The 26,090-nt window shown below is 37.4% G+C and overlaps 1 protein-coding gene across 1 annotated transcript in view; it reads left to right on the plus strand.

Annotated features, from left to right (window-relative positions):
- Nucleotides 1-5,860: 5,860 nt before the first annotated feature.
- LOC131060257 (fe-S cluster assembly factor HCF101, chloroplastic) overlaps nt 5,861-26,090 on the plus strand; it is a 329,698-nt gene continuing 309,468 nt past the window's right edge. The window contains exons 1-2 of the mRNA XM_057993432.2: nt 5,861-6,022; nt 6,095-6,232. Of these exons, the coding sequence (XP_057849415.1) occupies nt 5,944-6,022; nt 6,095-6,232 (217 nt within the window). The 5' untranslated portion in view covers nt 5,861-5,943. The remainder of the gene's footprint in view (nt 6,023-6,094; nt 6,233-26,090) is intronic.

A 26,090-nucleotide genomic window follows, 5' to 3' on the forward strand; every position in this document is an offset into this window, starting at 1 on the left:
TCATTTAGATTAATCAGTAAAGAAATCCATTTTAGAGAAAAGCAATGTTAATAGATCTTTAAAATATGTACATGAAGATTCAATTTTATTCTATTTTAGAGAAAATAAAGAAAATCAGATTTTCCCTTTTTTTTTTAACCTTTTGCTTTCTTGTTCAATCTAATTTCTAGATCTAATTTCTTTCAATCATATTTAACCTCTTGAATTAAAATCTCTATCAAATATGCATTTTGTAACTTATTCTTTCATGAACCTTTTTTCTGAAAGATATTTAAATCAGAAAATTTCCGTCTATAAAAATATGATCTCAACATATCTATAGAAATTTTATTCCAATTGCTTTGTGAAAAAAAAACAAATATTTACATAAATCTATTCCCAAATATATGAATATGCAATCCACGATTTAATCTTTTTATTTCCAGAATTTAAGGAGCTCAAATCTTATATGTAAATTGTCTCTGTGTATTCATTTTTCCTTCAGAATTTTCTTTTAGGAAAAAAAAAAAAGATGAATTCCAGAACTAAAAGAACTTAATATCTATATGAATATTGCCTCTGTGATATTCCTTTACTCCTAGAACTAAAAGAATTGTATTTTTATTAAAAAAATAAAATTCAAATTTAAAGAAGATTAAATTGCCTCTGTATTATCCATCTTAGTTACATAATTTGGAGAGCTCTATAATATATATATATATATATATATAACCCCTCATCAATTTTTTATTAAATTTAGCATTGAACTGTGCATTACCACTCTCCCTGCGATCACTGTCACGACAGTGGGGGGTGGTGCGCCCATAGACCCCACTCTGCCCTAGACCCCACTCTCCCCTCCCTTTTTCCTGAGAATAGAGGATTAAAATGAAACTTGACTTGACAAAATTTATTTTACAAAATTTACTTATATTAAAATTGATATAAAATTTACATTCAGTAATATGTTACAACTCATTTATATTAAATGAGTTTTGTATTATAAATAATATTTGATAAATTCGAATTGAATTTAAAGAAGAAAAAAAAGAGAAGAATATACATGTGTTACATAGTTATGGGTTTAATTTAATAAATATATTCTCGATTGGTTACACTAATTATAACTCCAGGATTATTTAATGAGAATATATATATATATATATATATATATATATATATATATATATATATATATAATCAAATTATTATTTTGGACTGTATTTCGTATAAATATTTGAATATTTAGATTGATAATTTATTTTGATTATGTTAACACCAAAATTTATTAACTTGTTTGGTAAATTATTAGTTTCATTAATCTTATTTTTTGTATTTAAGTAGAAATAAATAATTAATTGTATTAACATGTTAAATTTTTATTAGCATTAATTCTAAGTTGTAATAACTTGTTAAATTTTTGTTGTAATAACCTGATTTGAAATTTATTTTAAAATCCTAATTTTGAGAAAAAGAAATTGATATCACTATCATAATTTCTAAAAAGGGGATTTTGCCCCAATAATTGAACAGTTGAATAGTTGATTTCTTTCACAATTAATTAAAAAAAATAAAATTTTAACAATCAATTGTTAGATAGGAATGAACAGTTGATTTCTTTCACAATTATTTTTAACAATCTACAAAGTAGATTTATTTAATTGGATGACTCAGTTATTTCATGAATTTGGTTGTATCAAAAAATAAAATAAAATTTTTTTTAAAAAAAGAGGGAATTTAATGCAAGTTACTTTTAATGGTGGTACATTTATTCAATTCTTGATATTACTATACAAGTTACACATTCATATTTATCCATGCTAGTTGCTTAATTGATCTCCTATTTATATTCCTTCTTCCTTTGAGAATTAATAAGATTCTATTTCAAGAGTATTTCCTTCATTTTTACGTAGAGTTAATTTTGTGGCATATTTCTCAATATGGTTTTCAGTTTTATCTACACTAGAATAATGTTAAGATCATTGAATGTAAGAGTTAGATCTCTTAGTTAGAAAACTAAACAAGAGGTGTTGGAAACTAAAACTTAGCAACATTTGGTATAAATGGTGCCTCTGGGTCACGCTTACGGGTAAAGCCGTTGTGTTAAACTACTGCACCTAACACCTAATAAAACTACATCAACGACGTATGTGACATCGTCCCTATAAATCATCGGGGAGTAAAAAGGGACACTTGGAAGTTAAAATCCAAGGGGAGGGTAATCCTCCCTTGGATCGATAATCTAATAAGATAATCTTTAGATGATTTTACATCTGCTAGTTAAACCATAGTAAACCCCTTTAGGGTTGATTGAGTGAAATGCTTTTATAAACTTGGCTTAATATCGAAGAGTTGTTGACGATTGACGATTGACAATTGGGTCAAGGGTGACGCTTATGATAGGTATTAGGACCTAGTTGTTTTAGGCCACAAGCAATAGGCCATCTTGAGCCTTTGCTTAAATGCTACCATTGTGGGTAGCAACCACAGAGTAACTGTCTGGGATATTGAACCTAGAAAGGGTTGCATACCCACCAAACAGTTTACATTAAACCATAGATTAGAAACATAACTACATATTATACGCCTTGATCTTGTGCCGAAACGGGTATGTAGGCAATCTAGGGACGGAGTTGTCCCTAATACTCAGGCGTTCGGGGATAGGGTCTAGGATTTGGTAAGAAGAAGGATTGTGAAGATTCCTAATTGAAAGATAAGTGTAATAAAAGAAAAAGTTATTCAATGCATACTCGGAAGGAATCCCGTATGGATTCACTTGACTTCCCGAGGCTTTAGGGCAAATTCCGAGGCGAAATTCAAGCTTGCAATATATTATTTTACTTGCTCCTAAGGACAACGACTTCGGTGCACACCTATTAAAGGAGTGTAGTTCTTAGTGAGTGACTCAGGACCCGAATAGTTTTGATGAGTCTAAGTCTCTAGCCAGAGCACCTCCTATCCCAAGTTGGATAGATGCTTATCCCGTATTGGATAGATGAAACCTCCTGTTCCGTATGGATAGATGCTTAACCCGTATGGTTAGATGCTCATCCCGGATGGATGAATGCCTTATCCAAATGGATAAATACCCAAAGTATGCGATTGAATTCAAACACAAATGATTAAATAAATAAAAAAAAAGGGGGTTGAAATTTTCTTGGGTCAAGTATAGTGGGTTATTACACAAGTTCTCTCCTCCCAGACCTCTTTGGGTCTTTACCACCTACCTATTTCACATCTGAGATGATGCGAACTAGTCCTTAGTTGAGCAAGTTTCAGCTTTGCCTTCCCTTTAATAGCTGTCCCTAAGTATTCTTTCTCATCATGTTCTCCGGTTGGGTTAAACTCTTTGATGTAATATGCCTTTTTATGACCAATGTGATTAGTCCACATGGCAGTTTGAAACTTTTCAATGAAGAACTTCTTTATTTCCCCATTAGTATTAGGACATTCGTGTAGCTGGATGTTCCATTTGTTCAACCATTTTTTGTTTTGTTTCATCCAAGTTTTCTTCCTATGGTTAAGACCTTCTTCCATGACAATCTAGGGCCACCTTTGGTTACTCATGTTTTCAACCTTCTTTAGATAACTTATTAACCAGATTATAGTTGATGCCTCCATCGGAAAAGTACATGCTTTAGCTAAAAGGATATCATAAGGCACTAAAGTTTTAACTTTGAGATTGCTTGTGATCAAGTGCTTTTGAATTCTTTCTAACTATCTCCACCCACAATTTGACATGTTGCCCCCCCAAACCTTGCATCCATATAAAACCACTAGTGTGACCAGTAAACCGAAAAGAGTTTTCTTGGTTTTCCAATCCCACAACTCATCTTTTCTGCACCTATTCTGAAGTAAATATGACGCTTTCCATCCCCCCTATATCTTTTTCGCTCTACAAGTTTCCCAACTAAGTTTACTTTGAAATTCAATGCCAAGATATTTGTATTCTTTCACAATTTCCAGTGGACTACCTTCAAAAAGAAATGTTATTTTCTTAGCTTTCCTCTTTAGAGAGAAAATCATGATCTTGGTTTTGGTAATGTTTACCTCCATCCCTACCTCTTTACAAAAGTGCTATAGAGCTCTTAAGTGTTTTCTCAAACCATACGCCGTTTTAGATATTAGGATAAGATCATTCGCATATAAAAGTAATTTCACCGCATAGTCTGCAAGATGGACACCTTCACCTTCCGACATGCTTAACCATGTTTCTAATTATCAATGTATAAACTAAACAAAGTGGGAGATAGGGGGCACCCCTTCTTAACGCCAATGTCACTACCAAAACACTCAGACATTACTTCACTAGTTCTGATTTTAGCTCTAACTTTCTCATAAAGTCTATGGACAACCACTCTATATATGTCAGGTACACCCAAATCTTCCATTCTATTCCAAAGTTTGTCTATCCATTCTTATTTTGCATCTTGTCTTCTCATATGAGTTAATTCTTGAATATAAATATTCCAAGGGCTTGTTAAGAAGAAGATGCATGGTTTTATGGATTTCTGTTATTCTCCTTGTTGTTGGTCTTGGGCTCACCTTGGGCTATGGATCTAGTTTTGAGGACTTATTTGGAGAGGTACATAAATTAGTTTGTATCTTTAAGCATATTCCTTATTTAGTGGGAATGAATGGTTTGTTTGATCTACCTTCAGTATGAGAGGCTCACATTTATTGTTGCCATGTTTTCATTATATTTTGAATTTTAGATGTTGATACCCTTCTAGTTTGGGATTAGTGAAGGATCCATCTTACTGAACACAACTTGGTACATGTTAGTGTGGAACAAGGATATGGTTTGTTTTTTTAGGTTCTCTCTTTGGTCTTGTTCTTCTTCTTGGATGTTTGTATTCATATGGTTGAGTTTGAAGAACTTGGGAGAGCTATGGGGACTAGTGGCGAGAGAGGTATTGTAGCATATTTGTTTGTAAGATTTATAGATTAGTGTATGTTTCCTTGACACTATATGATAGATGAATTAGCCACAATCCTCTATGTGAAGTGCTATAGATAGACTTGATATTATTTAATCTATTTTTCATATTTGACATTACTCATGCCGTGGGAATTTTTGGATATATGTTATTTTATTCTTTTTGATATTTTGGTTTGTAGATTACTGATGTGATGATGAATTTTCTTGTTTCATTGGATTAGGATCTACAAGTAATGCAGTTTGTATATGTGTACAACCTTTAAATTGTAGTGGGATGACTCGGATGTGGACTATCTATATCCACAAGATTTTTTCAGTGTTATTGTAGACTTTGTTAGTTGGCCTTGTCTTTGGTGATATGTGCATTGGTATGTTGCATTGAGGTAGGAGGATGATTAATGATTCATAATTACTACAATAGTGTAATATTCATGATATTTAATAGCTATTAAAGTTCATTCGAGTTACAATTTCAACTATCAAATCACTTGTATGAACCAAATATAACGTGATCAAGCACAATTATGTTGCCATGACTTTAATTTGGAGCTATTAAGTTCACAATTGAACATATTTATCCTTAAAAAAAACAATTACTATTCACAATTTTTAACTCTATCGAATACACAAATTAATCAAACAAAAACCAATACAATGTGACTCTTATTCTATTAAAATAAACTCAAAATTAAATAAAAAATACCACGTATATAATTTCCCTATAGGAAAGAAAGCATTCCCTCCCACAACCCCGAAAAAATGAGGAGAAAATGATTAATAATAAGCCACGTTGGAAATGCAACGTTTCGCACAACGAATACAAAACCGTAATTATTTTGCTGATTTTTAATCAAAGCTAAAATATAAGCATTCTATTTTTTGTGGCGGAGAAAGGCTGTGACATGGCACTGAGAAGATGAGCTATATAGTGTCATGACAGACAACATTAATGGCGGAGGAAAAAGCGACGCCCATTGCATTTGCGCTCACTATTCTGAGCTGGGCACACCAAAATAAGGGACATGGTTGTCCAGAGCTTATTTGGTGTCCGTCACAAGGCACCTCTCTTCTATCACACATCTTCCAGTTCTGCTCATGGAGGTACGCTTTTCTTCAATCGGTCAGTCACCTCAATGCACTACATATTTCACAGCTAACGAATTTTTCCAACAGATGAATGCTCGAGGAAGGCCGTTTCAATGGTATTCTCAAAATACATGCCTCTTAAGGAAAATGAAAGTACAATGGTGGAAAGAAGGTTCAGATATCCAATCCCATTTTCTGTCTCATGCAAGGCCGCTAGTACCAACGGTATGATGCATATGTTGTCACCCAAAATTTAAATTGTGGGAGGTGCCTTGTTTTTTTATTTCAATAAATTGCTAGCATTTTAGCCTCTCTTGGAATGTCTTCAAGTACTTCGTCAAACTATATACGTTTAGAAGCAGGTAAATTTCTTTTATTAGCATTTAGAAACGAGGGATTGCTTTCAATTTTGCAAAGAAGTTCTTCATTTTGAAGAACACTTTCACACTGGAGACTGACAAATACAAAACACCTTTTGACTTATGTAAGCGCTTGCAAAATTTTGAACCATATGTTCAATTACAAGAAATGTTGACTAACAATTCCGAGAACCTTGTTGATGACTGGTCTATTCATAGATTGGAGAAAGAACTTCTTTGAGATTTATCATTCAATATGAAGTAATCTCATTCAATATGAAGTTATGCCCTGAAGCCAGAATGCTCTGAATCCAAGAAAGTCCAACTTATTAGTTTCTGACGGAAGATTTGTAGGCTTTGTACTATGTCAAGGAATAAGGAAGATACATCTTGAAGATAAAACTGAACTGAAAGTGGCACCTCCAAAGGATGTGTCACAACTAAAATTCTTTCTGGGAATGTTGGGATTCATCAAAATCTTTTGCACCGCTATCTCATCCTAAATATTTTTTAACAAGGGAGTTCCATTTGAATTGGGCCAACATTACCGAGAAAATTTCAAGAAATTGAAGATCATGTTAATCATCGCAGAAATGTTGATGTATCATAGGACAAGGATTTTCATATTTATTTGAATCATTCAAATTTTGGTAATGCACTTTGTTTTAGGAAGGATATTTAGGTGATTGCTTCAAATTTAGCTAATGCACTTTGACATAAGAAGGATTACACAAATTGGATCATCTACTTGATGATTTTAGCACGTTATTATTAAAAGTATAAAAAAATTATGCTGCCCAAAAAGGAAGCATTAAGGATGCTTTATTAGTGTTGGCATTATATATATATATATATATATATATATATATATATATATATATTAGGTTGTTAGTTCGGGGTCGGGTTCAATTTCGGGTTTGAAGAACCGGTACGCTGGTCGGCAAAATTTTGAAATGGGGTTTGGGTTCGTTAGTACAAAAACATGTAAAAATTATATAGATTTATGCAGCCTATAAGCATGAATTAAGATTAGAATGTCACATAATATCATATAAACAACAAAAACACCATAAAGTATAAACTTGTAACCATAACATCATGATCATACCATCATAGCATCATATACTTCAAGTTCAACATCAAAATATTAAAATGATAATATCAAGTTCAAGTATCATCGTTTCAAAATTCAACTTGCAACAATTGGAACTTATGCTAAGTTTAATTCAAATTGTTTAAATCTTCTTCTTCTTCTTCTTCAACGACATTAGTTGATTCACCAATACTGCCAAGGCCAATGGGATCAGCTGCACCAATAACATTCTCGCTGTCCAAGTCCTCCAATGAAGCAACTACAAGCTGAGAAGTGGAAGCATCCAAGTTTGTATGCTCTGCATTCATATTCCACATCTTTGACTCCCCTTCTTTGTATTTGTTCTGCTTGTGTGAAAGGAGACACAAGTTGGAATGTGCATATACTAAGTTCTCCACTCTTTTTGATTGCCACCTATTGCGCTTTACTAAGTTGATGAAAGAATACGTGCTCCAATTTCTTTCTAATGCAGGCGAACTAGCAACCTATGAAGACAAGACAAAGTAAACAATTAAAACTAAATTATTAAAGTTATAAAATTACTAGCAACCTATGAAAGACAAAGTAAATTAAAATTATAAATAAAACTTACTTGTGATATAATTTTGATTGCGAGGGGCTGCAGCAATTGGAATCGTTGGCCATGGAGGTACCACCAACTATGAGCATCCTTCTTAAATCGATGACAAAGACCATCGATACTTAGACCTCTTGCATTCACAAACTCTATGAACTCATTCGAAATCAAATCTTGCATATCATCATCAGGAAAGAGTCTCAGGAATGCTGCCTTGTACCCATTTGACACTTCTAAATCTCTATATGGTGGAAGCCTTCTCGGCATATCAAGAAATTGCTATAATATTTTGGTGTCAATGCATATGCAAGAAGATGTAGAGGAGTGGTCATCTTGTTCCATCGTTCTACAACAATTGCTTGCAATTGTTTGAAGAAGGTCTCCTGAGGGTCTTTCTCTTTGTCATTTATGATTTTCTTCATCTTCTCAAGCATTGAGTCGATGCCATCATACACCTCTCCAATGCAAGGCCTAGCCATGTCAGTGTAGCGAAGCAAGCCCATAATGGGCTCAATGAAGTGAAGGAGATACTACACATTTTCCCACCACGAGTCATCCAATATTCTTAGCCTAATTTTTGCTTCCCTCTCATTGTTGCTTTGCTTCCATATAGTCCAATTATTGTTGATCACCATATTGCAAAGTGCCCCTTTCACTTTTGCAAGTCGTCTCAAGATGATTAAGTTTGATGCAAAACGGGTCTCAACAACCTGTAACAGAAAACAAATAAAAAAAATACAATTAAATAGAGACAAAAATGTAAAAAGAATACACATTACACAATCAAGTTATGAAAATGATAAAATTTAAAATACTAATTTTTTATTTATTTTTAATTAAATAATAAATTACTACTTCAAGTTCAAGTTCATTTATCTTCAATAGCTCCAAATTTGAGAATAATATGAAAATTCCTTGAGACATGTTGTGGTTCGTGATGAACATCTGGATGTCCTCGACCTCTACATACACATCTTTGATCCAAGAAAATTTATTCCCAATCTTTTGTAGCACAAGATTGAGCGAGTGGACTGCACAAGGTGTCCAAAAGATATGTTGATATCGCTTTTCAACCAACAAACCAACAGCTCTACAATTTTTTTGCGTTGTCTGTTATGGATTGAACAATGTTTCTAGGTCCCACTGACTCAATGGTAGCGATGAGAATATGAGCAATAAATTGCCCATCTTTCACTTGCCCTTCACAATCAACGGATTTCAAAAACATTGCCCCTTTAGGGGACACCTTTATGACATTGATCAAGGGACAGTTTCTTGAATCTTTCCACCCATCTGAAACAATGGATACCCTTGTCTCAATCCATGAATCCCTTATGGTCTTCAATGCATCCTCAACCCCCTTGACCTCTCTTTCCAACAAGGTGTTGCGTATCTTCTCATAAATGGGGCCCTTATACCCTTTTGGAGTTTCATTGACATTTTTCAGCATCTTCTTCCAGTATGGGGAGCGAACAACACTGAAAGGCAACCTATTTGCATATATACATCTTGCTATATCTTGGTCGGCAATGTCCCGACACTCATTTGGAAATGAAGTTTCCAAAGGTGACTTTCTTTTGTGTGGAATGGGTGCTTGAGTTTCGATGTCAGGCTTAGCTATGGTAGTATAAAAGGGGTGGTTTTCTATCACAATATTTGAAGATGGGGGCTGCATTCCCTTTGATCTTTTTTAATGGGCATGTTTTGTCTACGTGCTTCTCTCTCTTTTGCCTCTTCATGCTCTGTGATATATTTTAATACTGTCTCATTTGGTATAGGAGCATTTTTTTTCTAGGGCTTTTCTTGACTCCTCTACCAGGTTTTCCACACAAATGGCCTGCCACCCTAAAATATGAACTATTCCTTTCTTTATCACAACCCCAACATTTCCAATAGAATCCCCCACCTCCTGGAAGGGGTCTTATGATATCAACATACTTCCACAAAGGAGAATCAGAATTTGGTTGTTGTTTGAATTACTGGAGTCTGGCATTGCCTATGGAGGAAGAGGTAGATGCCATTGTATTCCTATGGGAAGAAATTTTATACACATTCAAAATAAAAACAAGAGAATGGAAAGAAAAATAGGTAGATCTTTTAGTTTTGGTCTTTGGACAATTATGAATCAAAGAGAAATGAAAAACATTAAAGAAATTAAACAAAAACAAAATAAAATGAAAAAAAACTTACCTCTTTCACCCAATAGAAGCTTGCAAAGGAGTAGGAATGAAGCACGAATACTTGATCAAGCTTCACAAATCGATCTTCCAACTCCCTCTTGCTCAACCAAACTTTTGCTCAATCACCTATTTGCTCCAGCTCAAGAGAAAACAATCTATTTGCACACCAAATGAGACACAAAACCCAACATAAGTTATTACAAATGCACTTTTTAGGGTTGTGTATGTCAAAAAAAACCCATTAAATTTGCAAAAAAAATGCTTTGTTGGCGGACTTTTCCGCTTGGTTCGCCTGTGGTCCATTGGAATTTGCCTTGGTCCGCTCAGGTTCGAACCTGGTCTGACCAGTTTGAACTGGACCCTATGGTCATGGACCTTGTCCAAACCCACAAGTGTACCGGCCCTGGATCAGGATCCAAGTCAAACCGGACTAGAACCAGCGAACCAGACATCCTAGCATATATATATATATATATATATACATACATATACATATACACATATAAATATCTATACATACATATACATATACATATACATATACATATACACACACATATATGTATATCTACATATAGATACATATGTATATATATACATATGTATCTATATGTAGATATACATATATGTGTGTGTATGTATGTATACATACATACATACATATATATATATTGGTTGATTTCATTGCAGGAGTTTACATTCTTTTTGTTGTGGTTAGATCTATAAAAGTGAACACTGATTTTCTAAATTGTCATCTATTCATAATTGCTGTGTTACTTGCATAAGTTGAGAAGGTTGGTGATTTTCTTTCTTTTTTTGTCAAAGTGAAGTTTCCTTCCAGAAACATCATTAACAGATCACAAGCGAATTGTAGAGAAGTCCAAGCTATTTCAGTTGATTCAAGGATTTTTGTATTATGCGGGGGAAGAAGTCCATATTAAGATAGTGTGTGATGGAAGAAGAAATCAAATTTATATGCAAGGAAGGACACCGATGAGAGGGGAAGTTGCAGCTGCCAACAATGCAAGAAAGATGTTTTAATTGGGCTCACAGCCAAATGTTTCAAGCAACCAAGGTGGATCATCCAAGTCAACCAATGTGGATCCAAATGCTGACACTCATATTGGATCTAGGAACCTTATAACAAAGGTGGATATGTGCACCTTTGATGGCAAGGATCCACTGACTCGGATAAATCAAATGGAGATTTTTTTGAAGTGCATCAAATTTCAAGTAGACAAAAGGTAACAATTGTTTCTTTATATCTAGAACTAGAGCAATTCATTTGGTATTGATGGCCATGTTCACAAGGAAGAAAAGGCTCTAATTGTAACATGGTCAATTTTTACAAAAGAGTTAGAACCACATTATAGCAATAGTGCGTCAGACAACTACTTTAGCCAATTAGCTAAACTACCACAAAAAGATTAGTCAAGGATTATATTCAACAATTCTAGAAGATAACTTGAATGACTTGTTTCTAGGTGGTCTCGAGGATCACATTCAACATGAGATATGCATATTTAGCACTAGTTCTATATCTGAGTCTTTTGTCCTAGCACGTTGGATAGAAAAGGAATTTTTATTTTGTAGAAGGCAAGGGTTCAATGGCATAAGAGAGAAGAGATTTCAACACAACCATTCTCTCAACCCACTAGATTGACTCCTCAAGAAATTGAACAAAAGAAAACAAAGGAGTTATGTTTTCTATGATAGCAAATATAGTAGAGGAAACAAATGCGCAAAAAAGAAATCGTTCTACATTGAAGAGTTGAGTGAGGAAGAAGATGAAGAAGAAGGGTTGAGTGAGGAAGAAGAAGTATTAGAGTTTGGTAATGAGCCAAAGGAGAAATTAGGAGATCCCCCACCAACCATTTCTTGTTGTGCACTTTGTGGCATTAGCACCCTACAAACTCTCAAGTTAGTGGGTTTCTTGAAATAGACAAAGCAGCAATGCTGATAGACATAGGAAGTACTCGCAACTTCATTAACAAAAAACTAGCCGCTCGTTTGAATTTTTTTATATATCTAGCTCTAGAATTTAAGGTCATGATTGGAGATAGGGGCATTGTCAGTTGTTTGGTGAAATGCCATAGTATTAAATTGTCAATGAGAGAATATAAACTCAATTGAATTATGTTTGCTAACTCCATGGTGAAATTGATATAGTGTTAAGAGTTCAGTGGCTTACTACTTTGGGGACAATCAAGATGAACTTCCAAAAATCTTTTCATGAGTTTTCACTAAGAGGGATAGGTATTAGAACTAAGAGGGTTGTGTGCAAAATCTCTATAGATGGTAAGCTCTCATTAAATGCAAAAGATGCTTAACAAGGGGGCATGGATTTTTGGGCCAATTGTTTTCGTTAGAGGCATATCAATCAAAGCCTTTCTATATTATTGGATTTGCAAGTGGTTGCAAATAAGCAGTCAGTAGTTTTTAGTGATGTTAAAAGGATTGCCTCCTAAAGAGATCATGATCATGCCATTCAATAGATTCTAAAGGAAAAAATTTCATCGTGGTTTTTGTGGATTGTCTCACCAAATATGTGCATTTCTATGATTTGGCACATCCATTTGTAGCAAGCAGTGTAGCATCAACCTTTATGAATACTTTTCACAAATTATATGGAACTCCAAAAGTTATATAAGTCATTGTGATCCTATATTTACAAGTAATTTTTGGACTAACTTATTTCGTGTTTGATCACTCATCTTTTCATAGCTCATTATATCATCCTGTTGTGACGTATTCACACATCGCCCCATTGCAAATGGGGACCCCTACCCTTTTTGCTTTCTAGGGTTTGTTTTTCTAGGTCTTTTAGGGTTTTGTCTGTTAGCCTTTGCATGATGAGTGCTGTTAGGGGGATCACTGGATAGCAGGCTATGCTTGAGCCAGGGTGAGTTCGTAGGGCCCCAAAATTAGGGTTTCTTTGAGAGTCTTCCTTAGGGCCTGGTTTTGCTCTTGTTGCTAATTGTGTCTTGCTTGGTGAGTGAGTATCATCCTTGAAGGTTTGAGTTAGGTTGAGTTGGTGAGTGATGAAGTCTGGAATATCATCCTGATCTTCAAATGTCCTGAAATTTGGCTAAGTCTGGAATGTCCTGACCCTGAAATTTGACTAAGTCTGAAAAACTGAAGAATCCTCCAAAAACTAGATTTTGCAATATAACTCCTGGAGGTCCGAAACCACTCTCAAACATCCTGACAGTATATATGGAATATAACTTAAAGTATAAGTGACATTTCCTTTCTTATACTTAAATGTTATATTCCATAAAATGATCCTGACGGAGAGACCAAAATGTCAAATTTCGCTCCTGACCCTTCCAAAGGGTCCAAAGCGAATTTCGCTCCTGACCCTTCGAAAGGGTCCAGAGCGAAATTCTCCATAAGACATTCTACTTTGACCAAAACCTAGAGCTAACACATTCCTAGGCTTGAATGAAGGTAAAAACGCTTGTTTGAATGAGGAAATATGAAAATGAAGTCAGGATTTGAGCCCAAGGATGATTTTCGCTCCTGACCCTTCCAAAGGGTCCAGAGCGAAATTCATTTTTCTCCGCTTTGCTCTTTGATATGACCAAGTTTGTTGACTTTTGGGGCGTGATGGGAAGGTTTTGATGCACATTTGCCTTTGAGAGGAGATTTGAGGTGACAAAATGATGGAAATTAGCCTAAAGTAGGAATTTCGCTCCTGACCCTTCCAAAGGGTCCAGAGCGAAATTCTTGAAAACCTCATTTTTTCCCTTGTTTAGACCAACGTTCTAGGTTTGAGGTGATGGGATGTGAAAATGTTAAGGATTTTGGCCAAGATTAGGAATTTCGCTCCTGACCCTTCCAAAGGGTCCAAACTTAAATTCTTGAAAACACTCATTTTTCTTTTAGCCAAAGTCAGGACCAAGGTGGAAATGAAAGGAAAGTAGTCTATGTTTGCCTCCTAAGGAAGATTGGAGTTGGAAAAGTCAAGAATCAAGCCCAAACTAAGATTTTCGCTCCTGACCCTTCCAAAGGGTCTAAAGCGAAAATCCTTATATCTCTTGTTTTCTTCCTTGTTTTGGCTAGACGTTGGCATGATGAAGGAGGAATTAGTATGTTCTTGCCTTGAGAGGGAGTTGGATGATTTTGAAGATCAAGATTTTAGCCTAAAAGAGAATTTCGCTCCTGACCCTTCCAAAGGGTCCAGAGCGAAATTCACTATAAACCTCATTTGCTACTTGATTTTGGCATCAATCCTTGTTCCTTAGGTGAAAAATGATCTAAGTTTGCCTCTTGAGGTGGTTTGAAGTTTGAAAAGTGAGTGATCAAGCCTGAACTAAGATTTTCGCTCCTGACCCTTCCAAAGGGTCCATAGCGAAAATCCTCCTAAGGCTCATTTCCTCCCTAGTTTGACCGAATTTTGATTTCCAAGGCATCTTGAAAGGAAGGATGGACATCTTTTGCCATTGCAAATGTTTGAAAGCATTGAAAAATGAAGGATTTTGAGCCAAATAGTGAATTTCGCTCCTGACCCTTCCAAAAGGTCCAGAGCGAAATCCCTAGAAACACCTTTTTTTCCTTGGATAAGGTCAAGTCCTTGGGTTTTTATGGCATGGATGGAAGTGAGATAGCATGTCTTTGCCTCTTGAGGTGGTTTAGAATTGGAGAAATGAAGAATCAAGCCTAAAAAATTTTCGTTCCTGACCCTTCCAAAGGGTCCAGAGCGAAAATCTACCTAATATGCATTTCCTTCCTTATTTGACCCAATTTTGATGTCCAAGGCATGCTGAAAGAGAGAATGGGCATATTGAAATCCTTGGGGATGTTTGAAAGCGTTGGAGAATGAGGGTTTTGGCCAAGAAAGGAAATTTCGCTCCTGACCCTTCCAAAGTGTCCAGGGCGAAATTCCTTCCAAACCTATATTTTCAACTTTGCTAGGGCTTAAAACCTTGTTCCTTAGGCGAAAAGAGATGAAATTTTACCTTGCAAAGAAGATTGGGATTGAAAGAATGATGATTTTGGGCTAGAAAAGGAAAATCGCTCCTGACCCTTCCAAAGGGTCCAGGGCGAAATTGTGCAAAACCTATATTTTCCGTCAAATTTATGCCAAGTTTAGTGTGGATCAAGATTAGAGGTGTCCTTAGGCATGTCCTTGAATTGCCAAGAGTCATCAAATATGAAGAAATGAGCTCAAAACAAGAAATTCGCTCCTGACCCTTCCAAAGGGTCCAGAGTGAAAAACACTAAAACCATCCTTTTCTCCAATTTTTGTGCTAAGTCAGGCCTAGACTAGGGTGAGAGAAGCTATTTGGAATGCCTTGGAAAGATGTTTGACCATCAAAAGTGTGAATTTTGAGCTCAAATGAGAATTTCGCTCCTGACCCTTCCAAAGGGTCCAGAGCGAAATTCTGGATAGGTGCTGTCCCTGGCTAGTTTTTTGAGCGAATTCTCCTTTTTGGACCTTGTGAAGATCAAACCAATGTTGCCAAGTTGAGAAGTGGTTTCAATATGAGGGAGTCCAGATGAAGTGAAGTGAAGAAAGTGAAATTTAGTGTGAATAGGTAAGCAAAAAGTGAATTTCGCTCCTGACCCTTCTAAAGGGTCCAGAGCGAAATTCTTCAAAATCACTATTTCCCCTTTGTGTCAAGACAAAATTTTGATTCCTAAGGCATGAAAAGACCAGAGGGAGATTATTTAAGCCTTGCAAGATAAGTTGAAAGTGAAGAAGATGGAGGAATAAGCCTAAAACAGGAATTTTGCTCCTGACCCTTCCAAAGGGTCCAGAGTGAAATTCCCAATTTCACTCAAATTGCTCATGATAGAGGTCAAGGCGTGGGTCCCTGGGCGCTGGAGGAAGGAAAACTAGTGTGTGCTTGCCTTGGAAGGTATTTTGGAGTGGAAACATGATAGATTTTGTCCTAAAAGGTGAATTTCGCTCCTGACCCTTCAGGAGGGTCCAGAGCGAAATTCTTAAAAACCTCTCTTTTGCCCCAAATTTGCATCAATATTGATGTTGGTTGAGAGTAAGGGCGTCCGTGGGCATGTATCTAAGCAAGTACGGTTGCAAAGTGAGAACAATTTGAGCCAGGAATGCTAATTTCGCTCTTGACCCTTCCAGAGGGTCCAGAGCAAAATTCTTATAGAGCCTGTCCCTGGAATGAATCTTGAACAAACTTCATTTTGATGTCTTCTTGTTGATGATTTAAGTTGTAAAATACTATGTTGAAATGAATTTATTATGTGTCCTTAATCATCTTTTGGTTTGTCTTGCAGTTGAAAGAAGACCAGGCCAAGACAAGGACGACCTTCTCCAGTCCAGCATCAACAAGGACGACCTTCTCCAGTCCAGCATCATCAGGGGCGACCTTCTCCAGTCTAGCATCATCAAGGACGACATCTTCTAGTCCAGCGTTCCAAGGAAAGGTACACCATCATCCTGCACATTGAAGACAAAGGAGGTTAAAGCAAGGGTTCGTTGAAGAAGCAGACAGTTTCAGAAGAGTTAATTAAAGTTAGCTTCTCAGCATTATCAAATTGAATATCTACCAAGTTGCAAGTGTCAGACAAGGTGGCATCCCAGTCATCACTCCTCTAGTCGGATTGGTCCACCTCAGCGTGTCCAAATTCAATATACCTGACTCATCAAAGATGGCACAAACTTCGATGTACCTACCCTGCTTATCCATTGGTCGAATATTCCAAAGAAGACATGTGTCCAAATAATGCAATTATTTCACTGGCTAGAATTGAGTTTGTTGTAATACCCTAATTAGGGTTTTCATTGTAAGATCTCGGCCATTGATTTCAAATTGATTTGAGCCATTGAATTGTATTGTGGGCGCTATATAAGTCCTGGCTCCTCATTTGTAAAGGAATAGTTAGTCAATAGCTAGAAGGTTAATAGTTAGTTCATAGAGGTTAGAATAGCTAATGATTAATAGCAAATAGAATAGCAGTTAGAGTAGAATAGGAAGAGAAGGCAAAGATTGTTGCCAAGATGTTGTTGTAAAAGACTTGTAAACTTCATTGAAGAAATGGTGAAATCTATGGGTCGATTCAACAATTTGCGTGGTTTCTATACTTCTCAGATTTGATTTCATGTTATTAGATGAGTGGAAGAAATGTGTTTGATTGATGGTGAAATTTGTATATCCATACTACTAGCAGTTTGTTGATTGCAGACTTGCCTTGTGTAGTCAACTGGAATCATTCAACTTGAGCTTAACTTCAATTGTCGCTTCTTCATTGACATGCATCAGCCTGATGGTGTCTATGCCTGTAGTGATGATCTTAACATCATAAAGCTTTCCTCCGAAGATCGCACTAACCTTGTGGAGATGGTCCTGGGATGTCAAAACAAGACTTAGTTAGAATTTCATCAAAGATCAATCATTGCTCCTACATTCTTAGTGTCGGGATTAGATCCTTCCCTCGCCCTCATCCTTTTTTCCTTTTTTTCAAAAAATCTAGGCTAGTGAAATCCTGTGTTCCAGCAATATTCAAAGCAAATCAAACGTTTAGTCATCAAGTGTAAGTCCCCTTGTGATTCCAACAAAATCACATCATACCACAAAGAGCTTATCCACGAGTAGAGAACCTACATACAAGAACCTTGGAGTTGCCTCGACTGATCCTTCGGCGAGATCTTTAGCTGTCGGGAAACTTTGCTCAAGAGAGGATAAGGTACCTTTAGGTATTTTATTCTGTGTTCGCATGTGCATGAAAAACACATCAACACATCCCCAATTAGATGGATGGACTAAGGTGGTCAACAAATGCTTGGAAGCTTATCTCTGATGTTTTGCTTCATATAAACAAGAGAGATGGGTGCAAAGGCTAACACTAGTAGAATGGTGGAATAAGATTTCTTTCCATACTTCTAAGATGTCTTCATGTTTGGCACTATATGGGTACTGGCCACCTTCAATCATCTCTTCTTTGTGGGCACACCCAAAGGTTCAAACAATTGAAGAGCACATTCAACATTAACAAGAGATACTTGTTAGTTTCATGGAGAACTTGATAGTGGCACAAAATAGAATGAAATAATACGGTGATCAACACTACAGTGAAAGGACTTTTGAAGTGGGAGATTGGGTCTTTGCGATTTACAACCATACAAGTAGATGTCACTAAAACAACAAAACGATCTAACAAGCTCTCACCCTAGGTATGGGATGTAGGAGGATGAAATTGTCTAAGTAAGATATCAACCCTTCTATGTCTTGTATAGTTTTGTGGAAGGGACTACCTTAGATGCGCTCCACCTTGTTGTGCATACACCCTTGTTGGATGCACTCTACCTCTTGGATGTCTTAAACTTGCTATGCAAGTAGGGGGTTCTAGTGTGCTCAATGTGGAGTGGGGAATGTCTTAAGTTCAGGCTTTGTGCACCTTGATGCCTCTAGAAGCACCCCCTTCCTTATGTTATGCAAAGGCACCCCTAATATGTGCTCATAATAGCTTGTGCATACATGACTCTTGTACGCGCTCACCCTTACACTTAGCAATTTTTGTGCAGACTTGACCTTCAAATTTGCTCTACGGGGTGGACTTAGGAGAATGAAATTTGTCTAAGTCAGCAATTGTTGTGTAGGCTTGACCTTCAAATTTGCTCTACAGGGTGGACGTAGGAGAATGAAATTTGTCTAAGTCTCGGTGACCCCCCCAACACGCCCCCCTCCCACCTCCTTTGTAACATGGCCTCAAGCTTTTGCAAAATTGTGCATTACAACACTCCAAACCCACTCCACATCAAGTTATTAAAGTGTTGATGCTTGTTCAAGGCATTCATTTGTGGCCCCCCCCCCCCCCCTTTGTAACACGACGTCAAGCTTTTGCAAAATTGTGCATTAAAACACTCAAAACCCACTCCACATCAAGTTATTTAAGTGTTGATGCTTGTTTAAGGTGTTCATTTGTGCAAGATAACCTCTAGATCCCGCTCCCTACTTATGCAAGCATGGTCTTTTAATGCGCTCAAGTTATGCAAGCATCCCCTTAGAATGCACCCATGCTCATAACCTATGCTAATGCATGTTTGGAATCCACCTCAATTTTGTGTAGGAAAAAGCCTTAAGTGCATTTTGCTTGTGCATTGCAACCCCTAATATGTGCTCAATCACCTTTGCTGTGCAAGCACTCATCCCTTTTGCGCTCAGCTAACAAGTGATACAGGTCTACACATGAAGTACGCTTAGATTTTGTGCATGCCTCCCTCTTAATCCCGCTGTGCAAACTCATACCTTGAATGCGCTTATCCATCTTGCATCTCATCTTGTGCAATCAAGGTCTTAAAATCTGCTCAACCAAGAGGACATTGTGTAAAGACATGTTTAGAATGCGCTCAAAGGTTTAATGTTTATGTAACTATCCATCTCAAAATCGCTGTGCAACCCTTGCCTTCATATGCACCCAAGGGAAAACTCAGATCTGCAAGGTTAAAATTGGGCTTAAGGAGAAGAAAATTAGTCTTCAGGCAGATAATCAGGTCTTAAGTCAGATCCTAAAACCACATCAAAATCAGATCTTCAAAGCATGATAATCAAAAGGATAGCACAAAAAAACTCAGACCTCAAATCCAAGATCAGACCTAATTCGCTGAAGGCAAGGCAGAGATCATTAAATTCAAGGGTGGAGTTTGATTGAGTTGAGGGTGGAGTGCTTTGGTATCCATTTCTACGTGTCTCATCATTGGTTTTGCCTTAGCCGACTTGGTTGATCAAGGGTAATAAAGCAAATTAAAATCCCTTAGCTGACTTTTTGTCTGTGCAAGCACTTATATCAAGTGCACTCAGCCTTGTGCACATGTTACCACAAATCCGGCTTTATATTTGTGCAGGCCTTTGCTTCAAACTCACCCAGCAGGGAGGAAGCTTAGGTTGGCTTCCATATAGGTGAAAGGTCAAAGATTAATTGTCAAACAAATGTTGAATAAGCCCTAGTTGGCTTAACCTGATAAGAGGTGAGTTTCAAGGGGTAAGGATGCTCATAAAAGGGAGATCAAGGCATTCAACATTAATCAAACACCTGTGAATAAGCACAGAGGAGCAGACCTGCGAATTCAGGTCAGAATCAGACCTGAGGTCAGCAAATTAGCACAGATAGGGAGTGGAAGTGCAAGCCTCATCAAAGAAGGAGTAGATTTTCCAGTGAATCAAGAGATTAATACCCTGATTTGGGGCAGTTTTTATCAGAAAACTCCATTTCAAGACCTGCAACCAGCATCACAGGGGGTTTCAAGCCAATTTCCAGAATTTCCACGTTCATTTCCAGATTGGGGAGGGTTTTAAGAAGCATGATTCTTGTGGAATATTGTTCATTTCTGGGATTTTGATTCAAAATTTTGTTCTTTTTCAGGTTTGAGGCCAGAAATGATGAGCATGGAGCATGAGGATGAAAGATGAAACATTTGCAAGGATAAGATCAAGCAACACCAAGTTAAGATCAAACGTCATCAAGGAGATAGCAGGGGAAGACTTCACATCATGAGTGAAAGATCAGGTCATCCAAGAAGGCAAATCAAATGAAGGACTCAACCAAGAACACTTCAAAGGCATGAAGAGGACATCAAGACAACATCGCTATATATCAACATCAAGGTGGAGGCTTCAAAGTGTGAGGGAGGAAATCAACATTGAGATACAAGAGGAGGAGGTCAGTGTATACACCTTGTAATCTCAAAGGTTGATGCAATAACTATCTTGAATTTCCTACGTGTTGTGACCTTTTCACACATCGCCCTATTGCTAATGGGGACCCCCTCTTTGCTAGCTTCCTGCGTCGTTAGGTTAGGGTTTTGGCTGCTTAGTGGGCAATTTTGCGTTTTCCGTGCCCGAGTCTCAGAGTTTTGATCATGCCTAGTGCCGTCTAGGGTTTTTGAAGTGTTAGGATCAAGTTGCAAAAGATGATATTTTTTAATGATCCTAAGTTTTGCTAAGTGTTTGAGCATTTGAACGTTAACGTGTTTTTAAACACGTGCATCAATAATTTTAAAGTGCTAAGATATTCACAAACCTTTTGGAGTTGTTTTCTTGCTCCTAAGGTAATATTTAAGTTGGTTTCGCACTTTATTCCAACATTTTCCTGGCGTTTCGCTCATATTTTTGGAAAATTAGTCTAAGTCCAGTTAAATTTAAAGTCGTTGAGTAATTTTGAGTGGTTAAAATGTTAAAATCCTAAGGGAAATCCATATTCCAAGGGTTAAAGGGTCAAAATTCATGCTAGAGGTGATTTTCCCCTCACATTCCAGACTACCCAACCCATTCCCCCACTCAAAATCCATACTACACATGGGTTTCCCCTGGAATCCATACTGGCCACTAATTTCCCCCACTGTTTATCCACACTTGGAGCGATTTTTCCCTGGGAATGCTAAAATTTGGCTAAGTGTCAGGATTTATCCAGACACCCATCGAATTTCCCCTGGGAGTGCGGATTGGAGTGCAAGGATAATTCCATGCCTGGGTCGTTTTTCCACCAAGATTTTTGTGACAACTAAGTTAGGATTTTTATCCAGACAGGGATCGATTTTCCCCTGAGCATTTTTGTAAGGATTTTTGTCCAGACAGGGATCGATTTTCCACTGGGAACATTATGAAGAGTTTTCGAGTCCGGATTTTTGTCCAGACTGAGGTCGAATTTCCACCAGGGAGGTATTTTTTCAAGTTAAGTGATTTTTGAGTGTGGATTTTTGTCCAGACACCCATCAAATTTTCCCTGGGGGGTGATTTTTGCAAATTGAGTGCAATTTTGTCTGGATTTTTGTCCAAACTCCTATCGATTTTCCCCTGGAGGGTGATTTATGTGCATTTTGATGATTTTGAGCATGGATTTTTATCCAAGCATGGGTCGAATTTCCCCTATGGGGCAATTTTGACACTTAAGCATTTTTTGAAGGGATTTTTTAATCCCAACCTATAGCGATTTTCCCTTGGAGGCTTTATTTTGGATTTAAATTGCAATATTTTAAATAAAAGCCCCATTTTGATTGCTTTTAAATAATTATTAAATGATTATTTAAAATTTAAAAGCAAATTTAATAACTTGCAATAATTATTAAATGTTTGAATCTTCTAGAAGCAAGTTAGGGTTTCACCAAGCAAGTATTTATACAAGTGTTTTTTTATCCCACATTGCTTGTGTGGTGAAAGTTGGAGCTGAAAGCAAGTATATGAGAGGAACTTTAGCATTATTTTATTATTATTTCTGCCAGGTTTCTACATGAGAGCGATTTTTTCAAGTTGGGCGAATTTTTTTAGCAAGGCATTTTTGTGAAGTGTGAGATTGAGGATTTATTTTCCTCCATTTTTTTCCAGCTTGCTGATTTATTCCTCTTGGCTGCCATTAAAGACCAGTTTCAGATTTTTGATTTTGCTAAGTTCGGCGATTTTTTCCAAATTTAGCATTTTTTCGTGAAAGTTGGCGAATTTGTGTTTGGAGAACTTGGGCGATTTTTCCTCCACCATTGTTGCTTGCTGTTCATACCTTCATTTCTGCAGATTGCTGCCATTGACAACAATTTTCAGAATTTTGAAAATTTCGATTTTTTGCCAAGGAAGGCAAATTTTTGTGTTTGGGGTTTTCAATCCCAACTTGGGCGATTTTTCCAGATTATTGCCATCCTCCATTATTGCAGATCCGAGCTACCATTGGCATCAATTTTCAGATTTCCATTTTAGCACTAGACTTGGGAAAATTTCGATTTTGCTTGGAGGCCACATTTTGGTGGATTTTTCATGCATGTTTGTTGGCTGTCATCATTTCCAGCCTGCTGATTCGCTTCAGATCTGAGGTTTGCTTCAGATTTTGACCTCCATTAATGGCTGCCATTAATTTTCAGACTTAAGTTTTTATTGCCCAGCCAATTCTAACTTAAATATTTAGCATTTGGAGACATTTTGTGGAGTTTTCTGTGCACTTTTTAGACCATTTTATCGCTGTTGCAGGTCTGAAACTCCATTGTTAGGCGGTTGTCCTCAGAAATTTCATTTCCAGCCACCTAACCAATTTTGGCGAATTTGCTTGGGGCTGTTTCCTAAGCCATTTTTCATCATTTTCAGGGATTTAAACCACTTTGCAAGGTGCTGGTAAGTCTGAAGTGTTCGATTTTCAGACTTGTCCTCAGAAATCTAATTTTTACCAGCCATACTTACATTCCAGAAAATGATTGTTTTCATCAATAAAACTGATTTCTATTGATTTTATGCACATTTTGAAGATTACAACATATTTTGGAAGTCTGAATTTGTTGGTTGTCTTCAGAATTTTGACCTCCATTGTTGACTGCGGAAGGTGTCTTCAGACATTCATTGTGTGAAAACACAACCTTTCACACCTTTCCTAAGTCATCATCAATCTGGTATACTCCTTTGCATTCTTTGCTTGCATATTTTCTAAGTGTAAGGAGGTATAAATGAATTTTTATGGAAGGCTTCCATGCCTTAGTGTTGTCACACATTGAACGTAATTGCTAAAATTTACCAAGTGTATGGATTATTTTCTTGACTTCATGCTCTAAACTAGCTAAATCTCTAGAAAGTCAGGAATTTTATTACAAGTATTTATTTTTATCCTAGGACTAACTTCCAGTTTCATACAGGTGCGATGTCGAAGTCAGGATACAAGGAAAGGAAAGAGCTGCTGAAGACGTTGGAGATTGGATTTTATCCAGAGTTCAAGATTTCATCCAGATGGAGGGAGATCACTGATACCAACTGTAAAGCGGAAAAATCGAACCCTAGTCGTTCTCCCCTCCCCAACTCCAAGGAGAGAGAAGGGAGAGTCACTAGGGTTGATGGTTTTCACTTAGGGGAGACTTTACATTCAAAAGAGGGGTTGAAACCCACAAGATCCAATCCCACGCAATGCAAGATTGGATTCTAAATGAGTTTCAAGGGTTGTGACATCAAGGATACCCTCTTTTGTAAAGAATGTAGAAAGATTGAACTAGGAATGCATGTAAAGTAGGAAAGATTCGCTTATAAACAGAGATAGGGATATAGGATGAAGCTGCGGACCTGGAATTAGCAGTAAAATGTCGAGACGGTGCTGTTCTGCAAATTTGAGTGAAAGTTGACGGGACGATGGCGCCCGGCGTGCACACGGTCCTCCGAAAAATCCGCGAAACGAAGGTGGATCTGTTCGTCTCTGCACAAGGATTCCAGATCTTCAATTACAGCCGCGTACTTGCAACCTACACACAGAAAAGAGAGGACGATTGGGGGGTTAGGGATGAGGGGTTTGCCTTTAGGTCAAACCCCGGTTTTGGAATTAACCAAGAAATGAGAATGCTGTAAATGTAAATGTTTGTAATGTAAACAAGTACTGATACCTTGTTGTAAGAATGTTTGTATTCTTACATGCGAAGGTGTAATGTATGTAGTATGTGATCTCCTCTTCAATGGTTGAATCCTTGTCTTGAATGCAACACTTAGCCTTGAATGGAGACTTAGAATGATCAATTGCTTGAAGGAATGCTTGAATGCTTGAATGCTTGAATGTTTGAATATCGTTTCCGCCTTTTTTTCATCTACCAAAATGGGAGAGGAAATGTAGTTTATATACTTGTCAATTAGGGCTGATAGACTGATTTTCCCGACCTTAGGCCGACTAGGAAATGTTATTTTCCAATTTGCAAACATAAAGACCCGAGACCCAAAAGAGACCAGGCCCAAAAATAGGGCCAGGGACCAGGGCGCTGGGCGCCATGGTCCTGGGGGACCAGGGCGCTGAAGGACCAGGGCGCTAGGCGCCATGGTCCCACCTCCAGGGACAGCAGGGTGCAAGGAGGATTAGGCCAGGGTGCTGAAAAATGCAGTTTTTGATGTCATGAACAAGTTTCGGGGTCTCCATTCAGGTTCCGTGTTGCATCGCCATCGTGAAGACCCAAATGCAGTCAAAATTGCAAGTGTCGCAATTTTAGGACGCTACATTTAGCCCCCACTTTAGCGGGAGTATAAGCGTACGCTCATACTTCCGGTAAAGTACAAGGAAATAACATTGAAAAACTTTCACCACGTCAAGGAGGCAAGATACACCAAGCCCCCAGTGGACTAAGGATCTTACAACTTCGATTGACAAGGTAAAAGGGAAGATCACGAGAGAGAACCATGACTGTCAGTAGTAAGGTTCCCTCACTATGAGTCATGCAAGAAAGATATCAAAAATTTTCAAGGCAAAGCTAAATTTGTCAAGAAATTTTCAAGGCAAAGCTAAATTTGTCAAGAAATTTTCAAGTATCTTGAAAAGATATGAACGGGATGTATGCCCCCCTACGTTAAAGCGATCGCACATGCCTCACCGGGGGTGATTGCTTTAAGGTAGTGATACATATAAGAAATGAGAAAGGAGCACGTTATCACAAGGATTTAGCCCCCAAGTGTGAGGTAAGCCCAAGGATAATAGACACAAAACACAAAGCACAAGGTGACTTCGCTTTCCTCGGGGTCAGTATGCTGTATGATAATTCATGTATATCATATGTATGTATGCATAATTGTTCTTCATTCCCCAATCAAGGAAGGTCACCTGGAAGAAGGGAACACATGTGTCTTTTGAGTCAACATGAGAGAGACCAAAAGAGATCTCAATGCTTTGCATCGTCCTCAAGTAGACAACACTAAGGACAACAAATAGAAGAATGAGAGTAACACATAGAAGAAGTAACAAAAAATCAAGAGAGGAGGAGAGAATCTGCTATGCTAATGAACTAGTCTAGCACGTCATCTACCCCTCGATCTTGCTGATCAATATTTCGGGAAGGCAGGAAACATGCTAGAGGAGGAACATTCAACACAGCAGATGGAGCTATCACAAGATCCAAACAAGGGCTATGTTCATGTTCCGAGCCACGTTGTTCTTGTCTAGGAGCTAGGATAAGTGCTTTAGAAAATGC

This window comes from Cryptomeria japonica, chromosome 1, assembly GCF_030272615.1.
Source record: "Cryptomeria japonica chromosome 1, Sugi_1.0, whole genome shotgun sequence".
Taxonomy (NCBI): Eukaryota; Viridiplantae; Streptophyta; class Pinopsida; order Cupressales; family Cupressaceae; genus Cryptomeria; species Cryptomeria japonica.